Consider the following 25,757-nt stretch of genomic DNA (forward strand, 5'->3'; position numbering starts at 1 on the left):
CGCATAGGGCCTGAACCACCTCCTCGCAAACTTACGCACCGCACCGCCTTGTGCTGATTGTCGAGGCTGCTATCGTGCACCAGCACCCAGTCACCTTCCTCGATCTTCCTCGGCCTCAGTCGGTGAGTACGATCGAACCGACCTTTGTTCTTTTCTCATGTTGTACGCATCCTTTCCTTCGCCCGCTCCACGTCTTCCAGTCTTTGCTCGAGTTGCCGGATCCTTGTTGCCAGCAACTCTTCCCGGCTCATCTCGTCCTTCCAGTCCATCGCGGCCCACGAAGTGATCGTTTTCTCCGTCACCATGATTGGCTTCTGCCCGTACATCAGCTCCGTTGGCATGAACCCCATCACCGAACTGTGTGTAGTTCGATCCGCCCATAGTGCGTAAGGAAGGAGCTGCGGCCAATTCCCGACTTGTCCTTCGCATGCACGTACTAACACCTTCACAATGGACCCGTGACCACGCTCTACCTTCCCATTGGCCTCCAGATTGTACGCCATGGTGAGGGAGAGTTTGACCCCCAATCAGTCAAATAGCTCTTCAGCCTCTTGCGCGTCTAGTTCTCTGCGGTCCGCTACAATCTTCCCGACGCACCCGTACCGGCATATCACATCTTCTATTAGAAACCGGCACACGGTCGCGGTCGTCTTGTTCTGCAGTGCGCGACCTTCCACTTGATTCGTCGGGTCCTCCCGGGCCAGCACCAGATACCGCATTTGTCCTACCCCCATCGGCATAGTCACTAAATCCACCATCCATTTGAAGTGGACGGACGATGGGTAGTTCGGATGAAGCTCGTCTCGATGTCGAACTGTAGAGTGCATCTGGCAACTCTCACAAGTTGTCACAAAATGATGCATGTCCCGGTACAACCCCGGCCACCAATACTTACCCTTGAGCTTCTCGAACGTAGCCCACGTCCCACGGTGTCCTGCCCAAGGACTGTCGTGATACGCCATAAACAACGCTTTCGGCTCGTCTTCCCTCGCCACTACACGGAGTGGGGTGCCGCTACGCTTCTTTGGATGCCTCCATATGTGTCCTCCTCATAGGAAGAACCGGTACGCCTTCTTCCGCACCCAATTGGCCTCTTCTCTAGTCCACGTCGTGTCCGGCGTCATTGTGCGTAGGAACCTTCCTATTTGGAGCCACTCCCCGTCGTATTCGCTCTCGTCGAACTCGTTAAGCGCCGGAGTGCTCCCCATCCTAGTTGCCACGTTGGCTGACCCGAAGAAGTCCTCGCCGACTTCTTCGTTATCCGAAACCATGACGTCCTCGTCATTGAACCGCGCCCTTGAAAGCATATCGGCCATGGTATTATCCTTTCCGAAGATGTGTTGTATCTCCGGGTTCAAGGACTTGACCTACGCGATCCACCTGAGCATCGTCAGGTCCGAAGTCGCGCATCCGGAAACCATACCCAGAATCGATAGGCAGTCCGTCTCAATGATCACTTCCGTCCCGGTCAGATAGTCCTTGTCGGCCTTGACTGCCAAAACGATACCCCATAGCTCGTGCTTAATTTGGGCGTATCCTCGTTACCGCTCACTCAATACCTTTGCCCCGAACCGGATCGGGAACTGCACGCCATCCTTGTCTTCCTGATTGATCACCCACCCGATCCCAGTCGAGCTCATGTCCACCGTCACGTAAATGGGGACTTCTTTGCCGTAAACCGATTTCCGGAGAGCCGGTGCCACAGCGAGCGCCTCCTTCAGTCTCCGGACCGACTCCGTGTGCTCCGTCCTCCATTCGAACCGGCGCCCTTTCTTTAACAGCCCGTAAAGCGGTTCCGCGACATGCGCGTAGTGCGGAATCCATATGTGATAGAACGCACATGCCCCTAGGATCCTTTGGACCTCCATAACCGACCCGCAATCATCCTTCATCGCGGAGATGGCTTCTATCTTCGCCGAGGACGGCTTCCGACCGTAAGGCCCGCATAGGTGTCCGACTACCAAGATCTCCGGCTGTCTGAAGGCTGACTTTTCTCCGGAGAAGGTGAGTTGCGCGCTCTCGAGTCTTTGTAACACCTTCTCGCAGTCGCAAATGTGATCCATCACGAACCTCCGGCAATCGTCGGGCCTGACTGACTCGTCCTTGTCCTCCACCAGACATCCTTTGATCAGGATGTCGTCCAGAAATGGCATGGTGATGTCCGGGATGCAGTTCCTCAACACCTTGTTCATCGCATTCACCATGTGCGCCGCCGAGTTCGTTCCCCCTTGCGGTAGGGTACGCATCCGAACTAGGCGGAGAGGGGTCCGCATCGTCATGATATCCCTGCTCTCTATGGCTAGTTGGAACTGATCATACCCTGAGTACATATCCCCGACCGAATAGATCGACCTCCCTACGAAGGCCTCCGCGAATTCGTCAATGGTCGGTTCGATACCTGCATTTCGAATGGTCACCTTGTTGACCGACTGCAGGTCTTGTATGAAGCGCAGTGTGCCATTCTTCTTTGGCACGGTAAACCACCGATTTGAATATGGGGCACTCGATGATTCGAGGATGCCCATTCCCACATTCTGTTTCAGCAACTCCATCAGCTCCGGAATGTGAGCTCTAGGCATCGGAATCGGTTTGAGATTCCACGGTACGTGCGGTACTATGAAGATCACCATCGCTTCCACAATCGTCGAGTCTATGCACCCGATCTCCTCTGGCGAGAATGCAAAGGCTTTCCCATGCCTTCTGAGCTTTCTCCGAAACCGGTCCTCCTCCACCGGCAGTAGAAACCCACCCCCACCAACCTTGAGCTCCCGTAGCGTTATGTCGGTGAACCGGTGTCCTATGCCGGCCGGATCCCGTAAACTTGGGTTCGACGTGACCCCCTTTATACGCTTCTCGCTGCCCTCTGGCAAGGGTGCCGCGACAGGCCTCACCTTCCGGTCCACAGTCTTGTACTTCGTACCTACACAGGCCGTCCGATCCGACCTGATTCGTTCACCAAAGTCCGCGATGACTTCGTACATTTCCACTGAGCTGACCGGAATCATCCCGTCTCCGCTAAGGCCCTCATCGACTACACCGCATAGCTCTCCCAAGGTGTCGTCAAACAAGACCGCCTCCACGACGCCACTAACTTCTTCATCGGGATGGAGAGCTCCGCATGACCTGAGCCGCTCCTCCACCTTCTTCTTCTCCCTGCCATTGATGTCAGTTAATGTACAACCTCTGTTGTCGGAGAGCCAAAATTTCCTACCTATGGTACAGGTGTGGGGTTCCTCCAGCGCGTCCGGACTATTGCGGCCCCATGCCTTGATAGCCCTCTTTAAAAATCCCCTCGATTGTCGCCGTCGAGAGTCTCACAATTACGCTCATGATTCGGTCTTACGGTCAGAAATTGGATGGAGTGCCATCCATCTTGACTCTTCACGCGCGCTGTCGTGAAGATCCGTCACTACGCGCGGATCGTGAGGCGGAACCGTCGGGGTTCTGGACAAGAAGGATTTAGAGTCGATACAAGCTTTGGCGAGAAAGTACTTAAGATAGATTGGGAAAGAGAGAAGATGAGATTACACGATTGATTTGATAACGAAATTCTTCTTCTTAATTTTCATAAAAAAAAACCGTGTTTTTCTCCTCCCCCTTCCCTCTTTTATAGATGCTCTCATGCATATGATGCATGTGAGGGTACAAGACATGCATAAATTGCATGTTTGCCATTTGGTGCTTAAGTATTACATGTGGTTGCATGCTAACCATGTCACTCATTTTAGCACTCATGGATGAGAATTTACATGTAAAAGTACAATGATAGAAATATAATTTCAATTAAATACCACGGCTTAATGGTAAGCCATTTGACTCCTAACTTGGAGGTGCAAGGTTTGAATCCATATTTGCCCTCCTTGTATATGTAAATATGTATATATTTTTATATATTTATTTTATCTAGTCGCCGGTTCGCCGGATGCCGTCGCCGGATGCCGGTGCCGACGCCGGATACCGGTGCCGCATGCCGCCGCCGGATTGCGGTCGGATGCCGTCGGATCACCGGCTCCATCGCCGGTCCGGTTTTGGTTGGCCAAAACCCTTTTCGAGTAGCTAGCTACCTTGAACTCTCTATGCTCCACACATATACACAAAGATAATATCTTTTGCTCCACCTTATATATGATGAGAGCCGTATTTGTCGTGCCTATGTGGGATATCTCACAATTTTCTCTTTTCTTTTCACAAACTTTATACCCTCATATCTTGACATTTAGTTGTCTATTTCTCGTGTAATAAAGTGCATTCGAAACCTCCATCATTTTGTACTTAGATATTAAAAATATTATCTTCACAATTATTGTATTACGTGATTTATACTCGATTTTGTACGTTTTATGGGATTTTCACACTATTGCCGAAAATCTTCACGACATCCACCCCCACCAAACCGCACGTCCTCCGGTACGTGCCAAGAAGAGAAGAAGTGAGATTTCGGCTACGATGATCAATTAGATTCCTCCATGTCTTCATTTTCATCCGGCCTATTATGTTCATCGTCGAGGTAATCGAGGTCAGGATCCTTGTCTTGTCTTTTCTTGAAAAGCTTTACTCTTTTTCCCGCAATGGGTACGGCCAACCTTGATCCGTCTAGTTCCGCAAGGTGGTATGTGGCATTATCGTTGGCACTTGTCACCACATACGGCCCGAACCATCTTCTTGCGAACTTCCTTGTTGTACTATGTTGATTGTCAAGGGTGCTGTCGTAAACCAAAACCCAATCCCCTTCTTCAATCTTCTTGGGACGAAGTCGATGCGTGTTGTCGAACCGAACTTTGTTCTTTACTCGGGCTGCCTTCATCATCTTTCGCGCTTTTTCTAAATCTTCAGGTCTTCTTTCAAGTTGCCTTATCCGCGCCGCTAATAACTCTTCTCGGCTCATCTCGTTCTCCCACGGTATCACTACCCATGAGGCGATCGTCCTTTCGATGGGCATAATCGGCTTTTGTCCATACATAAGCTCCGTCGACATATACCCTGTCACCGAGCTATGTGTCGTTCTATCGGCCCACAAGGCATAGGGTAATAGTCGTGGCCAATTCCCGACTCGACCGTTGCATGCCCGTACGATGGCTTTAACGATAGGTCCATGCCCTCGCTTGATCTTCCCATTTGCTTCCGGATTGTAGGCAGTCGTGAGGGAGAGCTTCACGCCTAGTCTTTCGAAGAGCTCCGTCGCTTCGTGCGCGTCCAACTCCCCTCGGTCGGCCACTATCTTCCCTACACATCCATATCGGCAAACAACATCTTCAAGTAAAAATTTACAAACGGCTGAAGTCGTCTTATTTGTCAAGGCTCGTCCTTCCACTTGATTTGTCAAGTCTTCCCTTGCGAGCGCTAAGTACTTCATTTGTCCCACTCCCATTGGCATCGAGACCAGATCCACCATCCATTTGAAGTGAATGGTGAGTGGGTATGTCGGCTTTAACTCATCACGATGACGTATATTTGAATATATTTGGCAAGTTTCACATGTGGACACGAAATGGAGTACATCTTTGTACATGCTTGGCCACCAATACTTCTCCTTCAATTTTTCGAACGTCGCCCATGTTCCTCTATGACCTGCCCAAGCACTCTCGTGGAATTCGGTCATCAGCGTCTCTTGCTCTTCTTTCTTTACCACCACTCGTCGTGGTATTCCTGTCCTTCTTTTTGGATGTTGCCAAAGGAATCCTCCCTTCAAGAAGTATCGATAAGCTTTCTTTCGGATTCGTAGGGCCTCATCCTTTGTCAACGAAGCATCTGTCGTCAATGTTCTTAGGAATCTACCGATGAGTAACCACTCTCCTTCGTACTCGTTCTCGTTGAAGGCGTGGAGGGTTTGCGTGTCCTGGTCTTCCGCCGACAATCGAGCCATCTTGAAGAAGTCGAGGGCGACATCTTCATCTTCCGAAACCATGTTACTTCCATTTGAAAATCTTGCCCTCGAGAGCATGTCAGCCATGGCGTTCTTCTTCCCTGCGATGTGACGGATCTCTGGGTTTAAAGACTTGATGTAGGCGATCCACCTTAGCATAGCAAGATCTGGGGTCGCACATCCCGAGACCATTCCGAGAATTGGGAGACAATCTGTCTCTATTATCACTTCTGACCCGATCAGGTAATCTTTGTCCGTCTTCACTGCCGACACAATACCCCAAAGTTCCCGCTTGACTTGGGCATATCTTTGTCCGTCTTCACTGCCGACACAATACCCCAAAGTTCCTCAAAACATGGGAAGCCAACCATGTCTCCCAAAGACTGACGGAGCCCGAAGCCGAACGATCCAAAGTCACCGAATTCGGCATGACCTTAGAAGGACCGGCGGCCCGATGGCACGCAAAGCACTTACCGGGCAACTTTGCCACATTCGATGCCTTGAAGGCCAAATTCCTCAGGCTTTTTCACAGACAAGTTGAGCAAAGGGAATTGGTCGGGCAGTTCTACACCACCCGACAGGAAGAGAACGAGACTGTGCCACAATTCATCATTCGGTTTCAAACCCTGCACAGCCAACTGACGAGAGCACCACCCGAAGACGAAGCCAAAGCAGTCTTTTTGGCCGCGCTAAAAGAGCCACTTCGAACGATGTGCGGAGTCCTTGATTTCCGCACCAGCACAATGGACCAAGTTATTGATCGGGTCTTAGAAATGGACAAGACTAGCTCCTTCTTGTCGATGGGGATGTTACACCGGGCACTCCCGAAGGAGGAAGACCTGAGGTTCCGACAAGCCTTACAATGCACAACATGCCTAAATTCGGGCCACTCAACGGTAGACTGCAACCTGCGGACACAATGTATGATCTGCAACTCTCGAGCCCATACAACGGACCGATGCGAATATAACCTGTTAAATCGGCAGGCGGCACCGGTTCGACACATAGAACCGCGCAATCAGGACCCGGATGATGATCGATTCCGGAGAGACGACCGCTACCAACGCGAACGCGGTAACAGGTACGCTGATAGAAGACGCGATAACTATGACCGAGAGGAGAAACGCAAAGATAGCTACCCCCGGGACCGGTACGACCGAGACAAATCCCCGGAATACGAACGACGCAGAGAAGAGAGGCGACAAGGGAACCGAAATTTCCGACGGAATCAGAAGCGTGGATTTTTTCGAAGAGAGGAACGTCGGGAGGCAGCAAGGAATGACAACCCGGTATCGGTGTCGGATAACCGAAAAACCGAAGACGACCGCCGAAGTATACCCACCCCCCAAACCGGGGACAAAGGAGAAACGAGCAACAGTCACAAGGTGTACTGTTATTACTGCCGTAAGGAGGGCCATTATAGTAACCAATGCCCAAGCAAAACCAATGACAAGCAGCCGACAGTCAACATGGTTACAACCGAAATAACGGAAGTGCAGCAGGTCACAACCCGGTCAAAGGGGAAGACCGCCGAGTGGGAAGCCCAGGAGGCAATCAGAAAACAAGCGGCGCAATGGATCAAGGAGGCCAATGAACAGAATGCGGCAGAAGTAAGAGACCAAAATATGCCAAAAGACGAAGAAATCATACAGCCAGGAGAAAACCCGACGTGGCAAGCGCTCCAGGACTGTCAAATCGTGCTGCCGTTAGCACGGCTACTACAGTTGGTGCCACGGTTTACGACAGACTTACAGGCATCCGTGAGCAAACCGAAGCCAACGCCAGCATCGACATTCTTCTCCAACCCGGAGGAAGGACCAGCTATGGTCGATACAAGTAGCCCGGCGATCACGGCAATCGTGAAAGGAAAGGAAATTGCCGGAACAATTATTGACGGAGGCTCCGGGGTAAATGTCATCAGTCGACGGACATGCGACAACCTGAGCATTCGGGAATGGGAACCATGCCCCTTCTAGTTACGCATGGCGGATACCAGCTCAGTCCGATCGACCGGGCTTATCCGGGATTTGGAAGTAACGATCGGAGGCCATGTATTCCGGATATCGGCCGTGGTGCTGCAGCTGAATGTACAAGGCACGTACCCCCTACTCCTAGGACGACCATGGCTGCGAACGGCGCATATCAAGCAGAACTGGCAAAAGAACATGATCACATTCCGGCGAGGGAAAACAAAGGTACGAGTAGCGACGCAACCACGGGTGATCGCCAGTAAGGAAGCAACTCCATTGTATGCGGAAAGCATCAACATGTTGGAGGGATTACCGGACGAGGAAGTCGATCGATACCTCGAGGAACACCCACGAATCGTCCCACTATTTGAGGTGGATATCACGGCGGCAGTAGAACCGTACATCACGACGCCGGACGAACCGGACCAAGCGGCGATCCGGGAACTGCGACAAGCGCAGGAATCCCTAGAGAGGGAGATGACGATATCCCAGAGGGTAAAAGCATCCCAGACGATATCAATCTCCTCCGGGTCGGATTTATCCGACCGGTCAAGCAGGCAACCTGGCTGAGTCCGATAGTGGTGGTCCCGAAAAAGAACGGCAAAATCCGGGTATGCGTGGACTACCGGAAACTAAATGCCGCAACGGTGACCGATGCGTTTCCACTACCATTTACGGACGGGGTGTTAGATGCGGTAGCCGGCCACGAAGTTTATAGCTTCCTGGATGGATTTAGCAGTTACAACCAAATACGAATGAACCCGGCCGACCAGGAGAAGACAGCGTTCGTTACGGAATGGGGAGTGTTCGTCGCGGTCGTGATGATGTTCGGACTAAAGACAGCCCCAACGACCTTTCAAAGGATAATAATGGAAATTTTCGGGGAATATATCCCCGGTTTTATGCAGGTCTTCCTTGACGATTTCGCGGTCTACAGCCGGCACGGAGAGCATCTCGATCACCTCCGGCTGTTCCTAGAGAAGTGCCACGAGTACCGGTTGAGTCTAAACCTGGCCAAGTGCGTCTTTGGAGTGGCAAGCGGCAACTTACTAGGGCACGTGGTGAGTAAGGAAGGAATCGCGGTAGATCCGGATAAAGTAAAGGCGATTCTCGAGGCACCGGCACCAAATAACGCAAAGGCTTTAAGCCGGTTCCTGGGCCAAATAAGGTGGCATAGCCAGATGATACGGCACCTCGCAAACTTCGCTACACCATTGCATGCCGCCGTACACAGGGTACCCTTCCTATGGGCGGAGACGGAGGAGAAAGCCTACCAAGCGTTGAAGGTTATGCTGTCGCAAGCTCCGGTGGTGCAACCGCCGGATTGGAGTAAAAGCTTTCACGTCTTTGTCGACGCGTCAGACGTAGCAATCGGCAGCGTTCTGATGCAACTCACGGAGCCGAAATGGTACCGGCCGGTGTACTACGCAAGCCGGAAACTCTCAAAAGCCGAACGGAACTACTCTACGACGGAACGTGAGGCATTAGGAATGGTGTATAGTATCACAAAGTACAGGCACTATCTGCTCGGAAGGAAGTTTTCCTTCCATGTCGACCATTCGGCACTACTCTACCTGGTCTCGAAGGCATCCCTGACGGGAAAAATTGCACGATGGACACTGCTGTTACATGAATTTGAATTCGACATTTTCCACCGACCCGGGGCGCAGCATGCGGTAGCGGACCACCTAAGCATACTCGAATCCGGAGAAGCAGGGGACGACGTACAGGATGAGTTCCCCAACGCCGAGTTGTTCTGGATCACGACAGAACCGGCAACGGATGCAACGGTAGCCGATGAAGACAAGTGGCTAACCGAGATGCATCAGTTCCTGAGCACCGGAGTACCCCCGGAGAACATGGACCGCGATGAAAGGAAAAGGGTAGCAGTAAGAAGCAGACATTTCTGCTTGGTTGGAGACACCCTCTATCACAAGGGGGCAGATGGCATCTGGAGACGAGCAGTGCGGAGCGATGAGAAGGATCTAATCCTCAGGGAAGCCCACTGTGGAATTGCCGGCGGACATTATGCCGGCGACGCAACCGCTCGGAAAATATGGCAGAGCGGACCGTGGTGGCCCACCACCCTAAAAGATGCCGTGAAGTATAGCAGAGAATGCGATTTGTGTCAACGACTGGGCCAACCCACGGAGCAGGCCCGGATGCCACACCACCCGGTCTTGCCATTGGAACCGTTTCAAAAGTGGGGTTTGGACTTTGTCGGTCCCTTCAAGCCACTGGCAATGCGAACCGGAAATCGGTATGTCATAGTGGCGACTGACTATTGCACCAAATGGGTGGAAGCGAAGGCCTTACGGGACAACACAGCCGCGTCCACGGCAAAGTTCCTGTACGAGTGCATATGGTGCCGGTATGGATGCCCGATCGAGCTTATAAGTGACCAAGGAGGACACTTTCTCGGGCAGGTAGTAGAAAGCCTGACGTCATTTTACGCGGTGGTACATAAAAGGAGTACTCCCTACTACCCCCAAGCCAATGGACTAGCGGAATCGACGAACAAAACTCTGCAGAACATCCTACGAAAAATCATCAACGAGAACCGGACCGACTGGGATACGAAATTGCAGAGCGCGTTATGGGCGTACCGAACAACGTACAAAACCAACATCCGGACAACCCCGTTCCGACTAGCATTCGGCCTAGAAGCGGTCATGCCGGTAGAGTTCAAGATCCCCAGCTTACGGATCCAGGTAAAGGAGCGCTTAAGTGAGAAGGAGCCCGAACGAATCCGGATGGCGACGTTGTTGGAATTAGAAGAAAACCGAATAGCCAGCTTACTACAACTCGAACTGGAGCAAAGGAGGAGAAAAGCTTTAGTGGACCGACACCGGCGTGGCAACGAAAAGGAGTTCGAAGTCGGAAAACCGGTGCTACTGTTCCAGACACGGATGGGGAACATGCCGGGAAAGTTGCGGTTTCGGTGGACCGGACCGTTTTGGATCACCAAGGAGTACAATGGGTCGTATAAGCTCGGCACGTTGTCTGGAGAAGTCATCGGTAAGTGGGCAAATGGGTTTCGGCTAAAGCCGTATAAGGGAAATATGCCAGCCAACCCGTTCAAGCAAGACCCGGAAATCTGGCACGATGAGGAACCGACACCGACAGACGCTGCTGCAGAAATCTGGACCAAGGAAGAACCGACACCGATACCGACAAAGACTATCCCGGAAAACCGACAGAAGGAGATTCCGGTATCAGCGCGAACCGACCCGAACAAATCGGGCGGGACCGGGAAATGACGTGGTCCAAACAAAGAAAAAATAATAATAATAAAAATAAATAAATAAATATATATATATATAATAAAAAATAATAATAAAAACAAAGTAATGATGATGGGGAGATCACAAGAGGTGGGAGCGCCACCATGCAACGAAGAGGCGCCATGAAGTAAAGGAGGACGTGCCCGTACTTGCTATTTAAAGCGTAGAACGTGGGCACCGACGTACGAGGTATTACGCACGCGCGGCAATCAAGAGAAGAATTGGTAATAATGACAGGAGATATGCACACGCGGCAACCAAGAAAGGACATGCTAATTATGGCGGGAGATAGACATGCGCGGGAAACGAAAAAGGGCGGCTCGAGGCAAAAGCCACTATATAAGACACAGGCCTGCAAAGGACTTACTTTTTACGAATTTTCCTACACACAGGCGCAGAAGCACAGAAGAGCGATCCGACGCACAGCGCACACACATCCCGATCCCGAACAACAGACAGCAGAAGAAGAATCCGAACCAATGGCACTATCGGAAGAGGCACGCCAATGGATGATAGAGAACGGGTTAGAAGGATTGCTGCGGATCGCCGACGCTCCACCACACGCAGAACCGGAGTAGGCGGCAGCATCGATTGATTTATCAGAAGTCACGGAAGGAGCGGTGCAAGCGCTCACGGGGATAAAAGCAGGAGGACTTCAAACGATCGAAAACCCTTCAAGTCAAATCCTGTTCGAATATTTCGGTGAGTATTCCATCAACAGCAAGGCGTACTGAACATAGGGCGGAGAGAACCTGCTGTTCGGAGAAGTGGCCCGCGCCATGATGGAATACGGATTCGTGAATTCTCGTCCCCCGGCCATAGCCAGGTACCGAGCAGCGTTCCTAATTGCAACGTACGAAGGATTACAAGTGGACTGGCTCCATTTCATAACCGAAGGATTGAAGGAGGCCATCAAGAACCTTGTGGAAGGAAAAAAGCCATGGGCCGGGATAGCACAATGGCTAACGGTGTTAGTCCCACCGGTGCTCCCCATCAAACAAAAGAAAAGAGGTCGGCAGGAGACGACGCCAAAAAAGGTCACAAAGCGCCGACAGATCCTAGAGAAACACACCCCCGGATGGACCCAAGAAGAAGCAGAACAGCGGGAGGAAGGACCATCCCAACAGCAACAGGAACCAGCAACAAAGGCAAAACCGGCAGGAAAAGGCAAAGGAAAACCGGCCGAGGAAGAACCGGTAGCGCTCAAACCAATCAATATAACGTTGCGACGGCCGAAACCAGAACCAGAGGACTTTATACAAAAGGTCCGTCTGGTAGCCGCACCAGAGGAGGAAGCTGAAGCAGAAGACTCATCCGAACCACTGGTAAGACTCCCAGCAAGACAAGGTCGGGAGAGACGGGCGAGAGGACCGGCTCCACCAGTTGACAGAACTCAGCAGAGGGCGCAAGGACCACCTCCAGTAGCTGGGGCGGAAGCAGTACCGGAACCCGCACCGAGGGAAGCAGTACCGGAACCGGTTTTGCCGGACTTCAGAGAACCGGTCATTCCAGAGAAGAGGAATGAACAAGCGCCGGAGCCAGAGAAAAAGGCCGGAAAAACAGCCTGAGTTAAGGAGTAGAAGTGAGCAATGCTACTCCGACACAGGAAGCACAAAGCCACAATGGCTGAGATGGCTTTCGGAGCAGGTATCGGGAGTAGCGGACCAGTTAGAGGAAGAAGAAACGTGTAGGCAACACCTGACGCATACAACAACCCAGGAGTTGGTCGCGCTCCGAATACAGATCCAGGAGTTGCAAGGGGAGCTGTTGCAGGCGAGGGAAGGAATTCAACAAGCACAAGTTGTCACCGAGCCGGTCGGGACAACAAGGAAGCAACCAGAACCAGAACCAGAACCGGTAGCCTTGCAAACCGGCCCTGAGACCGAAAAAATAATAGAAACCTTGCGAGAGGAGTTAAAAGCTCAGGAGGCATTAAGGGAAAAAGAAAGGGAGCAGCAGAAAGCGGTGGAGGACGACAGACGAAGAATGGAAGAAGGCCTCCGGAAAGGCCGAGCCACTAATGACCGACTGCAAGAAGAAAAAGAAAAGCTGCAAAAGGAGAAGGACCGACTGCGTCGACAGGCCGAGCAGGAGATAGAGCAACTACAGGAAGAACTCTGACAACAGAAGGACCGGGACGACTGGTTAAGAGCTAAGGTAAGCCGACGCCTGAAGCAGAAGACGGAGGACTTCGACGGCCTCTACCGAGATCACAAGCAGGCCGAGTCGGACAACAAGAAACGGGCAGCAGACTACGACCGGCAAATAGAGAAGCTGAAAGAACAGCTCAAAGAGACCCGATTAGACCTGGCTAAGACAATGGACGAGGTCAGTGCCAAAAAGGAAGCATTGTCGGCGGAAATAACCCAAGCGACGGAGAGAAGGAAGGAATTAGAGGCGCTAAGGCGGGAAAAGCTGGATCTGACCAAGATCAGGAATGAAGAAAAGGAAAGATCGACCTTCACGATCAACAAACTGCAAAGTGCCTATGAAAAGCAGAAAGCGGATTACGAAGCCCAAGATCAGATAATGGCCGACATTATAAAACGGGCAAGGAAGGAAAAGCAAGAAGCTTATGCGCATGCTAAAGCGGGGGTTGACCGGATCAAGCTCATCATGTCATGTTGGAGTACCCGAGCTCAGGCAAGCATCAACGAAAGTACGGAAAAGCTATGGAATGAGTGGTCACAACAGGCAACCGAGCTGTAGACACTCCGAGCTGATGCCGAGAATCGGAGGAAGACCGGTGACAAGTTCTACAAGATGGATGAAGAAAGTATCGTCGCCATTCGGGAAGAATTGTCGGAGGATTTCTACGCTTTAGCGGAAGAACATCTCAAAGAAATCCGAGGGTTGGTAGAGAGGTTGGATGACGGGCAGCTCGCAACTCAGTTGGAGTTGGAGAAATACGAGCAGGACCGGTTACGACAGGAAGCCGAGGGAAGAACGACGCCAATCACTATAAGTGAGGGAGAGCAACCGGCTGAAGCTGAACCAACCGACACCGAACAACCCCGACAAGGAATACCCGAAGAAGAACTTCCGTTCCAAGAAAATCAAGAAGAGCAGGTGCAGACCGATGTCGGGGAAGAAGAAGAGCTGAGACTGGAAAACACCGGAGCAGAGGAAGAAGGCGCACCGAACCGACCAGTCGAGACCGGAGAAAGCGACACTGGTAACAGAACAGAGCCTAGAACGGAGGAAGAACAGGAAGAACCCGGACGGAGCGGTGAGGAAGCACCGGCACCACAGAATCAAGCAGAGCCGGAGCAACAAATTTTTACGGAACAGCCAACCCAACCGGAGGTCGGAGACCAGGCAGGCAAGGAACAGGAATTGGAGGAAGAGGCACCACTTGACACCTTCGAGCGGAGTTTGCTCGATATTTTGGAGGAAGAATGAGGCCGGGAGTGGATTCGAAGTGCAAGGCACTTTCCCACGGGCGTGCCATGTGTTGGTCGGTCATAAGAGCAAGGACAAGTGGGAAGGCAAAGTCGGATCGAATAATAGGAAGTAAATAATAGTATATTTATTATTCGGAGGGACGGATCCGATATAGTTGTACCGATCCGGATCCGGACCGATTCGGATGCCTGTTGCCTAAGCGCACCGATTGTAACCTTGCCGGATGCCTATAAAAGGATCCGATGATTTGTAAATGCTTTACGGAAGTAATACAATTATACTTATTGCGTGTTTATCTTTGTCTTTGTATTGTTTTACTGTCTATGCTTAGTGTAATCATCTTACGCGTGTAACCTAGCATCCAATCCTTACCACCCCTTTGGAGAAGTGTCGGATAGACACTTGTCTTGTGGCTAGTCCGGCCAGGCAGACAACAGCCCCCGACCCGGATTCCTGCCAACGCCGCATAATTCACGGCCTCAGCGTGTCGTGCGGTGGCCTCTTCCATCAGCCTCTTCATTCCACCACGCTTGGTATTCACTTCCAGGGCTCTCCGAGTCTCGCTGGAGTGCACTCGGCCACCCCACAGGTACACTGTGTTAGTTCTGAGCGCATCTGCGAAATCCGCGCAGTCTCTACGAGCATGGCCGAATGCGTCGCACCATATGCATCGCTACCCTACCGGTGGCCTTCGGTCGCGAGATTGGTCGTCGTTGTCCCGTCGTGTCTGCACGATCTGGAGGTCGCGCACCATTTGTCAATTCTTCCAACGCCGCTCCTCCGGAGGGACCTTTCACTACGTCGCTCAAGGTTGACCCCGTCCCAAGCCAATTTCGGGTCTCTTCCTTTCGCGCCAGTGAAGGCTCCTCGAACAACCTTGCCGGGACGGGTCTCGTTGCTGACGACCCTTCATCACTCCATTCCCGCCGTTTGTTGAAACGGTTGTAGACTCCTTTAACCACGGCCCAGTCAATCGTGAGCCCCTCATCGGTCTCCAATATGAGACCTACCTTTTCTCTGTCCAACGCGTCGACCGCTTTGACGAACAGCAGTACCCGGCTCATATCAAGCACGGTCCGATCCAATGCCGACAACCGCGCGAACCGCGTTTCGAATTCCTGGAGGAGCGCATTGGCGCTCCTCCCCTTTCTAGGGCTTTCAACCCATGCCATGAAGTCCCGCTTTGACAATTGAAGCAAGTCGTCGAACCCATACTTTTCAAGGATCCGCTCCCCGAAAACCTCCCACATCTAGCATCCGGCCAGCACCTCTGCATGGATGGTCGACGTCACCACTCGAGGGAATCTGGACACCTTCGAGTCCTAACGGGAATCAGACCAAAGGATTGTGGTACGTGGTGGTCAGATCGCTTTTACGAAACGGGATGACACCCTACAAATTACGTAAGAGGAAACCTCGACTTATGCATCCACGATAGGGAGAGATAAGTTACTTAACAATTATTAAAAGCAAACAATGACACAACATAGACCCAACATTGTTTAGATTACGGAATGACTAATGATTACAGTTACACAACTATCTACCGGAATGTATCAGATACACTATAGTATGATTAATTACGTAATAACCTCAGACTTCTCTCCTATATGTTTCCCCCCTTCCTTCGATCTGTTGCTCCTTATATAGATGTTCCTTGGCGCGCTCCTTCTCCTTCCACGTTTACGTTTGTGTTTATTTTGGCTGCTTCTGATTGCTTTTGGTTGTTTACCTACTGCCACCTAATACCTATTGCGATTCACATATGTTACTATTTTGGCCCACGGACAACAATTGATATCATCACCCCCAAAACATCCACACTTTGTTGAGAGATGCACGTTGTTATCTTGATACAATGTTGTGGACTAAAGGGACATGGCTTCGGTGATGTCAAAAGTAACTTTATTACCTTGCCAAACTCCAAAGGCATCATCTGTATATCATTCTGGTGGTACATGTCATTGTGCTTGTAATAATAAATACGTGTGAACAGAAAAGAGATTATATGTCGCGGTTCCTTTTGTATTTTTGTAAAATTAAGAGTGATTGATACTCCCTCTTGCCCTCTAGAGGGTGCTACTCCTTACGAGACTCAATATAGCCAATGAAAAAGGTCTTTCACATGAAAGTTGAATAATGCAAGACATAACAAGGTCAAAGGCAATGCCATCTTGGCTATTTATGTGTTTGAGAAACATCTTGTTGGACTTCATGCAATCCCGTTTTTGGGATTAAGATTTGACTAAGGTTTGTATATCAATGAGTTGTAACTTGCCTACAACATCTAAAATTTATAGGTAAATATTACAATTTATCTGCATATGTTTTACAAAATGGACATGCAATTCTATAAAATAATGTCCCAATGCTTTGAGCACAACAATACTATATGTTGCATATACTTGATCAACATTCTTCATGACAACCATGATTTCACTTCTCTCTAATATACAATCAAAAGCTTGTATCTAAGTGTCTCTCTCCCATTGGGACAATGTGCATGCATTTTGTATTCATCATCAAGTGACCAAACTATCACTACCATTCTATCTCGTTTTGCACTATCCATTGGAAAACCTTAATGTAGAATACTTCTATCTCTACATACCTTTTCTCTAACCTTGACAATCCATGATACGGTTTCTTTAATTCCATTTATCACTTCCAATGCTACAAGTTTTCTAGCAAAGATTAAGATGAAGTGGTGTAAAATATCTATGTGAGAAGAGATATGAGTGTAAAACTCCAAGAACAAAAATGGCTATTTTTTATACAAAAATTAAAAAGAGTGACAGAGGGAACTATTGACAATTGCAAATTGCAAAATGGATGTGTGTATGATCCCAAAAATAATGAATTTTATTCAGAATATGAAATATACGCAAAAAAACAAATTTTAATGAATTGAGTTTGTTAAAATTGAAAGGCAAATAAACAAACACTCTAGGTGGTCACCAAAATGTCTACTATTGGTTTCTACAAGCACAATAGGTGAGATCAATTGCATTTCTTGATTAAGGCTAGAAAAGGAGGATCTAATTCCCAATGTTCCATTGTACCACCAAGAGAATTTCTTACGTACTCTCTATGAGTCTCGGAGTAAATATTAGAAGAATAGGATATGCATTCTATTGTCATATTCTACCCAAACTTTGTAGACAAAGGGTACATAACAAGTGAAAACTAGTCCTAGTCCGACTTGCTAGTAAATATTAGTAATAGTTCTTGATGAATATTAGGTCCCATTGTGCCCAAGGTAATGGCCCATGAGACAATTGGTTTACAACAAAATGGGATATTTACCCATTCATCGAAAGTAAAAATAAAATAAAAATAGATCTTAAGGTAAATAGTTATAGTAAAATAACAAACATGTTCTACAATGAAATGGCTTTATACTAGGCTTAGTTTCATTTCCATCCAAGTCTCTCGAAAACAAGCAGGAGGTCAAAGGGTTTCGATGTGGATGTGGCCCCCGTGGTCCCAATGTAGAAGGTTCCCCAACCATGGCTTCTAGTCGGCGTAGCTCACAGTGTACATGTATTTATCGTATATCAACGTCTTCTAAGGCCAAATTTGGCCCATAAGACAATTGGTGTACAACAAAATGGGGTTTGTGTGTGTGTGAGAGAGCATTTTTTCTTCTTCTAGAAATCCACAAAGTCAAATGCTCTCAAGGAGTTGGGCAAAGTATTTATCTACAATCGAGAAACAATGAATTTGTTTCTTGAGAAACAAATGGATTTAAATAGCAAATGCAATAACTAATGAGCATTTATTGATATACGATAAATACATGTACATTGTGGTAATAAACACAAACAAAATTCAAGAGTGAAACTTCTCGAACAAAATTGCTATAATACATGCATGCGTCCACCCTAGGCGACATGGCATATTCATCCAGGAATATTTATGAATAGTGGTTAGGAGTATGTGCCCAATAACCTAGAAGTGAGTGAAGAAGGCGTAACATGTATGGAATGACATGACAATAATATATAAATGAACCTTATGATTTTAAGGGAATAGTGTCAGTATGGGTTATAAATGAAGTCGACAAACACACTAATTGATCAATATAAAAGTAGATATTGTTCCTTCTTGGTCTTCCACGCTCCCCTTAACCCCATGTTAGGAGGGTGGAGGTTCACACAACTCCACACTCTAACAAAGAGGATATAGATAGGTCCGTTATGAACTACGAAGTGTCATAAGAGTCATGCATTGTGCCTGTATGTAACATGTGGTTGGGGCATGGCCTTATGGTGTGATGACTCCAATAATCTTTAGGTATTTGCATGTAACTAGTTGGAAAGAAGGAGGATGTTATACTCTTACATGAAGATAAGATTCACAATGGAATTTCACAAGATAAATTCAAATAGTTGCATCGTCTCTAGATTATGAATACCAACTTTATTTTTACAATTGTAAATCCCAACAAGGTGTGAGTGTCATGTATTACAACCTTAGTAATCATAAATTATCTCTTAAGTTATTTGTGAAATTTGCTACTTGAACATCACATGAAATGCAAAAAATTTACTTTTAATATTTAGTTTTCTAAAGTTATTCAAATGAGCTCAAACATTACAACATTCTCTTAGTAGAGGTGTCACATATAATAGAGGTTTGTTATGTTGAAACAACCATATATGAAGAATGTTTGCATTTGGTAAACACAATAAATTATAAATTACATTATCTACTTAACTGATATATGATTAGAATCAAGTGATGATCATGAATCGTGAATAATTGTTGTATATATAATGGGGAACAACCAATTATCCAACATTTTTGACATTAGAGTAGTCATAAGTTTGCTATTATCAATGGAAGAAACATGGGACACACGTTGGAATGTCATTTGGGACCTCCAAATTCGAAATATGCATTGAAAAGAAAACACACACATGGACAAATATGTCGGTAGATATGTGCTTTTGGACATTGGACCACCATCCTTTGGGATGTTGTATTTGGTAAGTATAGGTGACACACTTGTACGATCTCCATTCATGACAAATTGAATTCCAAATTGGGACAAGGCTATACAACATATGGAGTGCTATGGAGTAGAATTGGATCAAGACCTCATAATTAAAATGATATTACATCGTTCCCCTTATAAATGGATCAAGAACCCAAAAAGTCATATTGTATTTGTAAAATACGACTTTACTTTGTCATTTGATCTTGTTTGATGTGGGAAAAAATAAGCATAAATTGCTTCACTCTTATTACAATGAATTAGTCAATGATTAGGCAATTTTTCTCCCATTGGAGACATAGAATCATTTAATATTGGAACCTAAATATTGGGTTCATAACTCAGATACATAGCAAAACTACAACCAACAAGGTAAATTGGTTGGTTCTACACACCCCATGGTTGAAACAACCAACACGTCAATAAATTACAAAGTATAGTTAGGTCACACTCTTGTTGGGCAAAGTGGTTAGCGTGAACTTGGCCTACAACTATGCCATTAAAAGGAAAGATGAAGTCCTATGGTGTTGTGAACTCGAGGTTTTGCCAGTTGGGATAAATCTCTAACGAAGACACATTGCCACGACGAGGAAAATTTGGTTGAGAGAATGGGTTAACCCGCATATGTAGCCGTTTTTTTTTAGAGAGTTCATTTCAGAAAACAACTTTTGGGTAGATATTCGATCCCTCATATTCGTACTTAGGGTTGGTCGGAGTACATCCACGGGGTGTTTCTCGATTGGGTAAGATTTTGGGACTATATGTGTATGTGTGTGGGCATCATCACATAAGTAAGGTCCATGGTCTTCACTCCACAATACACATGATCGGAAGTGAAATCTTTTATCTTACAAGTCATTGATTAAGTGTATAGAAAAGCTATATTTAGTGGTGGTCTCTAAACCACTAAGACGAGGGCAGGGGAGTTTTTCTTCTAACGAAAAACAGAGGAGTTGTTTGGCCACTCCTCCCTCCCTGAGCCCTCCCTCCCTCCCTCCATGGAAGAAGAAGAAGAAGAAGAAGAAGAAGAAGAAGAAGAAGGGAGGAGGTAACAGGCTAGAGCAGAGCAGAGCACAAGACAGGACAGGGTAGGACAAGGTTATTTAAAAAATAAAAAACAGAGCATGGCATGGCATGAGAGAGAGAGAGAGAGAGAGAGAGAGAGAGAGAGAGAGAGAGAGAGAGAGAGAACTTCTAGAAAGAAGGACGAGTGGGGGGGGGGGCGGCTCAGAAAACAAGGCTACACATTTAGTTATGGCTATGGCTATTGCTATTCACATGTCCATGCCTAGTTCTCTGCAATTTGTCTATTATATTCAACCCCACTCTGTCAGGCAATCAGGAAACACAGTAGAAGAGGAATAAAATCGGATGACAAGGTTTAGGGTTTAGGGTTTTAGGGTTCTGCTTCCATTCCCGCAGACAAACAAAGCTTCCCTAACGAAATTTGGAGAGCTTCTAAATCTACCCTATATGTTTTTTTGTCTTATCCTGCAGTTCCCACTCTCTCTTTTTAACTAAACCTCTGAAAGGTGAAGCTTCCCAATTCCCGTTTCCTCTTGCCCTAAAAACCATTTGGCAGCTATGACACAGGTACTACTGCATCCTGCCTTCCCTTTCGCTGCTCTCTATTTGCATTTGTTTTCTTTCTCCGCGTTAAAAGATTGAGCAGCAGCTATGGTTCTTCAAACATGTTTCTTTCTCTTTCCTTCTCGCTTTCATTTAACTCTTCAATTACTCAATTCGCTCAGTTTACCTCTGTCCCTCCTCGTCGCCTCGTGCTTTTTTGTTCTTCCATTTCTCTGCGTTCTGTAATGGTTCAGTTCCCCACTCTATTTGTGTCTTTTCTTTGCAGACCATAACTCTCAAGGTCTCCATCGACTGTGATGCGTGCAAACGAAAAGTGAAGAAAGCACTCGAGGGAATACCAGGTTTGTGTTTACATCTACTGTTCCTCTCATCATCATCATCATCATTGCTTCTTCTGTCAGACCTCTCTCTCTCTCTCTGTGTCTATTCGCTTCATACAAGCTTCCATTTTTTCTCTGCTCATTTACAAGTAAATTCGTTTCTGCTGCGGCAAAGTAAAATGGAAGTTAGGAACAAAAGCCAGATGGATACGCCTTTAGCTGTTTGTTCTGTCGTCGAGTATCAGAAATGTTTGAGTTGCTTGAAATTTGTAAAAGTTCTCATTTGTGTAATCTCTGTAATGTAAGGCGCATTATCTTACCTTCGAGGATCTTTCTGTTCTTATGAAGAATATGAGCGTCGTTATGCAGCCTGAGAAGAAAAGGTTTAGTCTTTTAGCGATTCCATTCACTTGTACTCACTAAAGAGGATGCGTTGCTTTGTATGGTCTCCATAATCATAGCAAAACCTGATATTCCGATAACAAAATGGATGCTAAATGCGATGGAAACATGGAAAATACCTAATAAATTCTCAAGTGGAAGATAGGAAACTGAGTTAGACATGTAAATGTGCAAATGGATTGTGATGCGACACAATAACGTCTTGATCCAATGCGATATGAGTGCAGGTGTGGAGACGATCGATATAGACATGAAGAACGAGAGAGTAGTAGTGGTGGGATCAGTGGACCCAAAAATGATAGTGAAGAAGCTTGCGAAGGTGGGGAAGAAGGTGGAGATGGCAGGAAAAGGAGCAGGGAGAGGAGGAGACCATGGGTATCAGAGTGCCAACGATCACAGCCACGACATGGCCCCTAATCATTTCGGGCTGAAAGGGAAAGGAGGGAAGAACAGTACAAGCAAGGGCAATGGTAATAATGGTAATGGCAATGGCGGGAGAGGGAAGCTCGGTGGGGGGGGATCTGCAGGGACCATCAGTGGCGAAAGTGACGACGATGGTGGACATGAGATTCTGCAGGGAGAGCATTATGCGCACTTCTTCAGCGACGAGAACGCCAATTCCTGCAGGCTCATGTAATGTAGATACCCCCGATATATAAAGATCGAAGCATAATATTCCAAACAAAGATCTATCTTCTGCAGCACTACATAATGAAATCATATAGACTCAAGAGTAGCTTAGACTTACATCTATCTATCTATCAATCTCTCTCTCTCTCTCTATATATATATATACACAAATTCCAGACAATCCAGCGGCCTTAAATTTTGTTGGTTACGTACACGTAAGGCTTCATGTCAATCTTTTGAGCAAGTCCTTTTCTTCTTCTAAGGTCTCTCTCTAGAGTGCCTTTCCATGTTGTAGTAGTAGTAGTAGTAGCTATACAATGTTTCGTGTAGAAATATTTCGTCTTGCTGTTTAAATGTGTATCTCATACACATCTCTTTTTGTCCATGAGAGAGAGAGAGAGAGAAACGTGCCAGTTCCCTGATTGTCATTACCCCCCCCTTTTGCTTCTTGCATGCATGTGTGATATTCTTGTGACTATACCCAAAACATCCTAAATAGCACAGCATAACTTCCTTGGATCCATCAGACTCCTCCCAATGACTTCCATGCGTTTGCGTGTGCCAAAAACCTGTTCATTCATATAATATAGAGGATTGCCCATCATTGAATCTTTAGGAACATGATGATGTTGGCAAAAACGTGTTCAATAATATAATTTAAAGGGTTACCTATCATCGAAATCTTTGGGAACACGATGACTTTGTCGTAAGTGCTGGAACACGATGATGACTTTGTTGTAGGTGCTGCCAATGCCTATCGTTCATCTGGCATGCATGGCACAAAACAAGTTCGATAATAGAACTCTAAAGGAACGACCTTCTTTGAACCTTCATGAGATGAGATTGTTTATGTTTGGATGGTGGTGGTGTGCCAGTGTGCCTCGATGACAATGCAGGACTGAGACGATGTATGTAACTCCCAAGGCCACAAGCTGCCTTGAGTGGGAGCTGGCCCATGAGACAAATTAGGTTAATATCGTGTGACCCTATGGGCCACGTATCATCAGATGTTAAATTGCTAAGAATAGACACTACACTTGATCTTAGCCGAAAGGCCTAGAAAGGTACAAGTCTTCTTAGGCTCGTGGGTTGGTATTTGAAGGCTGCACCCCAACATGCCTTCGTATGTGGGATACTCTCTGTGTGTGTACATGAGATAAAAATGTGATGGTTCCATTACACCACCGTCACTTGTTTTGCTTTTGGTCTTTGTACTCTTTTTACGTCTACATGCACTATAATGGTAGCTTTGTGTCTACTCCAATCAATATCTGAAGAGTACAAAAATGGTTGGTTTGATCCTTCAAAGTGGCGAACGCATCTAACCCATTCCGGCAGCAACTATTTATACTGTATGGCACGATCGAGCTTTAATAACATATTTTTGAGGGTGTATCTCACAATCTTCATGTCAAAGCAACTCCATCCAATTTGTCACAATAACTATTGTTCATTCTTGTACGACATTCAGAAGGAGTTTAATAACATATGATTTAGAGTGTTCTCCTTTGAATCGTCAAAGAGGTCATTCATGTTGTGCAAGAGTGGAGTACGTGTACTACCCGTCAATAACAACACAAGATGGAGGCGACGCATCCACCTCTCAATGGCTACATTTTAGGTATTAAATTGGAAAGAAGAATATGCTACACTTGATCTTGGGCAAAAGGTGGAGAAAGTGTCAAGCGGGCAAGCTCAACCAGATTCGGATCGGATGTATAAGCAAGAGCCGGATTAGGTATTTGGAATGGAGAATCGGATAGGTATTTGGATATATCGGTATCCGGAACCTAGAGCCGGACTGGAGAACCATATCGTACTCTAGAATAGTGAGAACCGATATGTCGTTGGAGCCTATGGTCCAAGCCAAGTACGTAGGCATATTCCTTGGAGTTAGTGTCAGTCGTTCGTATGAGCATTGAAGTATATGTCAGTACTTCTGTCAGTCCTTTTAAGGACTTGTATAAAAAGTGTTCTGATTGAGTTTACTGTTTCTCTCTCTCTCCGCGTGTATTCATCTTTCCATTGAACCTTTATTCTGTGTTATGTTGTTATCCGAACTAACTGGTTTTGTCTTAGCTTCCGCACATTATCTTTACATGGTAGCTAAGTGAGAGGGTTGAGAACCTCTGCAGCCGACGAGTGATTTTCGGAGACATGCCCTAACACCCGGTAGAGAACAAAAAACAAAGGTTAGAATGGACAGAGGAATGGATAGCTCGCTCCCGACGGAGAAGCTAAAACAGATCCAACTATGCATCTTGGTCGTACAAGATGCACTAGTACCTGCTCGAACATGGTTACTAGAGTTATGTCGACGGAGCTAACGATATGGCACCTTATATGGCACACAGGGACTTCCCGGCTTGGGAACAAGCGGTAAGTAGGGTAATGTACTGCTTCGCGTCTATTGTCGGTGACCAGCTGCTTAGACATATCCGAGATGCCAAGACGCCAAAAGAAAATTGGGGAAACTTGGAAAAGGTCTTCACAACAAGCACCACAACCTGGAAGTTGCAACTCTGACAGGAGTTGAGCAATGTCCGATAGAAGGACATGTCGATGGTCGACTACACGACCCGGATCAAAGACATCAACGATTCACTTGCCTCCATCAACGTGACCGTCGAGGAAGATGAGATGGTGCAGGTTTGTTTGGGGGCCTGGCGTCGAAGTTCGGAGCATTCTGGATAGCGGTTTGTAAAAGGGAGAATACGCCCTCGTTTTTCGACTTACAGTCGATGTTCCGAGTAGAGGAGAACCACGCGGGTGCGTCAACAAGCACACACACCGACAATAAGATGTTGTACATAGAGGTGGATCGACCCAATGCTCGTGGTGGACGAGGTAGATCGGCATGCAGTGGAAGTGGCCGAAAAGAACCGAACCAAAGGCACAAGGATGTTGCCAACAATAGTTTCGGACCCTCCAGAAGCAGGGGGAGTCAAAGCGGCGCCGGAAACCGACAAGAGAAGACCGCAACAGAAATGGATCGAGCCCAACCTTTGTGATGAAACACAAGACTAACTCGATGAAGACAAACACCTCGAAACCGAACGAGGTATGGTACGTTGATTCCGGAGTGTGAAACCATATGACAAGCCACGATGAGTGGTTTTCTTATCTAGAAAAACCAGAACAACCGGGGGTGGCCAAAACCGGAGACGACACCCCGCATACCATTGAACACATCGGTGATGTTCCCCTCAACCATGTCAGGCAGAAGGGAAAGCTTATGAATGTCCTGCATATCCCGACAATCACGAAGAATTTGGTGTCTGTTGGACAGATTGT

At 47.3% G+C, this 25,757-nt stretch overlaps 1 protein-coding gene and 1 non-coding gene across 2 annotated transcripts; one reads left to right on the forward strand and one right to left on the reverse strand.

Moving 5' to 3' along the window:
• The first annotated feature begins 20,849 nt into the window (after window positions 1–20,849).
• LOC147864092 (uncharacterized) lies at window positions 20,850–22,725 on the forward strand. The gene is made up of 3 exons (XM_087319968.1): window positions 20,850–21,114; window positions 21,377–21,452; window positions 22,061–22,725. Exons 1-3 carry the CDS (start codon window positions 21,106–21,108, stop codon window positions 22,468–22,470), a joined length of 495 nt encoding a protein of 164 aa, XP_087176094.1. The 5' UTR covers window positions 20,850–21,105; the 3' UTR covers window positions 22,471–22,725.
• A 602-nt stretch (window positions 22,726–23,327) lies between these two features.
• On the reverse strand, window positions 23,328–23,531 carry LOC147864093 (U2 spliceosomal RNA). Its single transcript, XR_015529887.1, has one exon. It is a non-coding gene; the product is annotated as a U2 spliceosomal RNA (small nuclear RNA).
• Window positions 23,532–25,757: the final 2,226 nt, after the last annotated feature.

The sequence above is a fragment of the Azolla caroliniana genome, unplaced genomic scaffold (genome assembly GCF_043228905.1).
Source record: "Azolla caroliniana isolate FFs.n. ecotype wild unplaced genomic scaffold, voAzoCaro1.0.p SCAF_5, whole genome shotgun sequence".
In the NCBI taxonomy this organism is placed as follows: domain Eukaryota; kingdom Viridiplantae; phylum Streptophyta; class Polypodiopsida; order Salviniales; family Salviniaceae; genus Azolla; species Azolla caroliniana.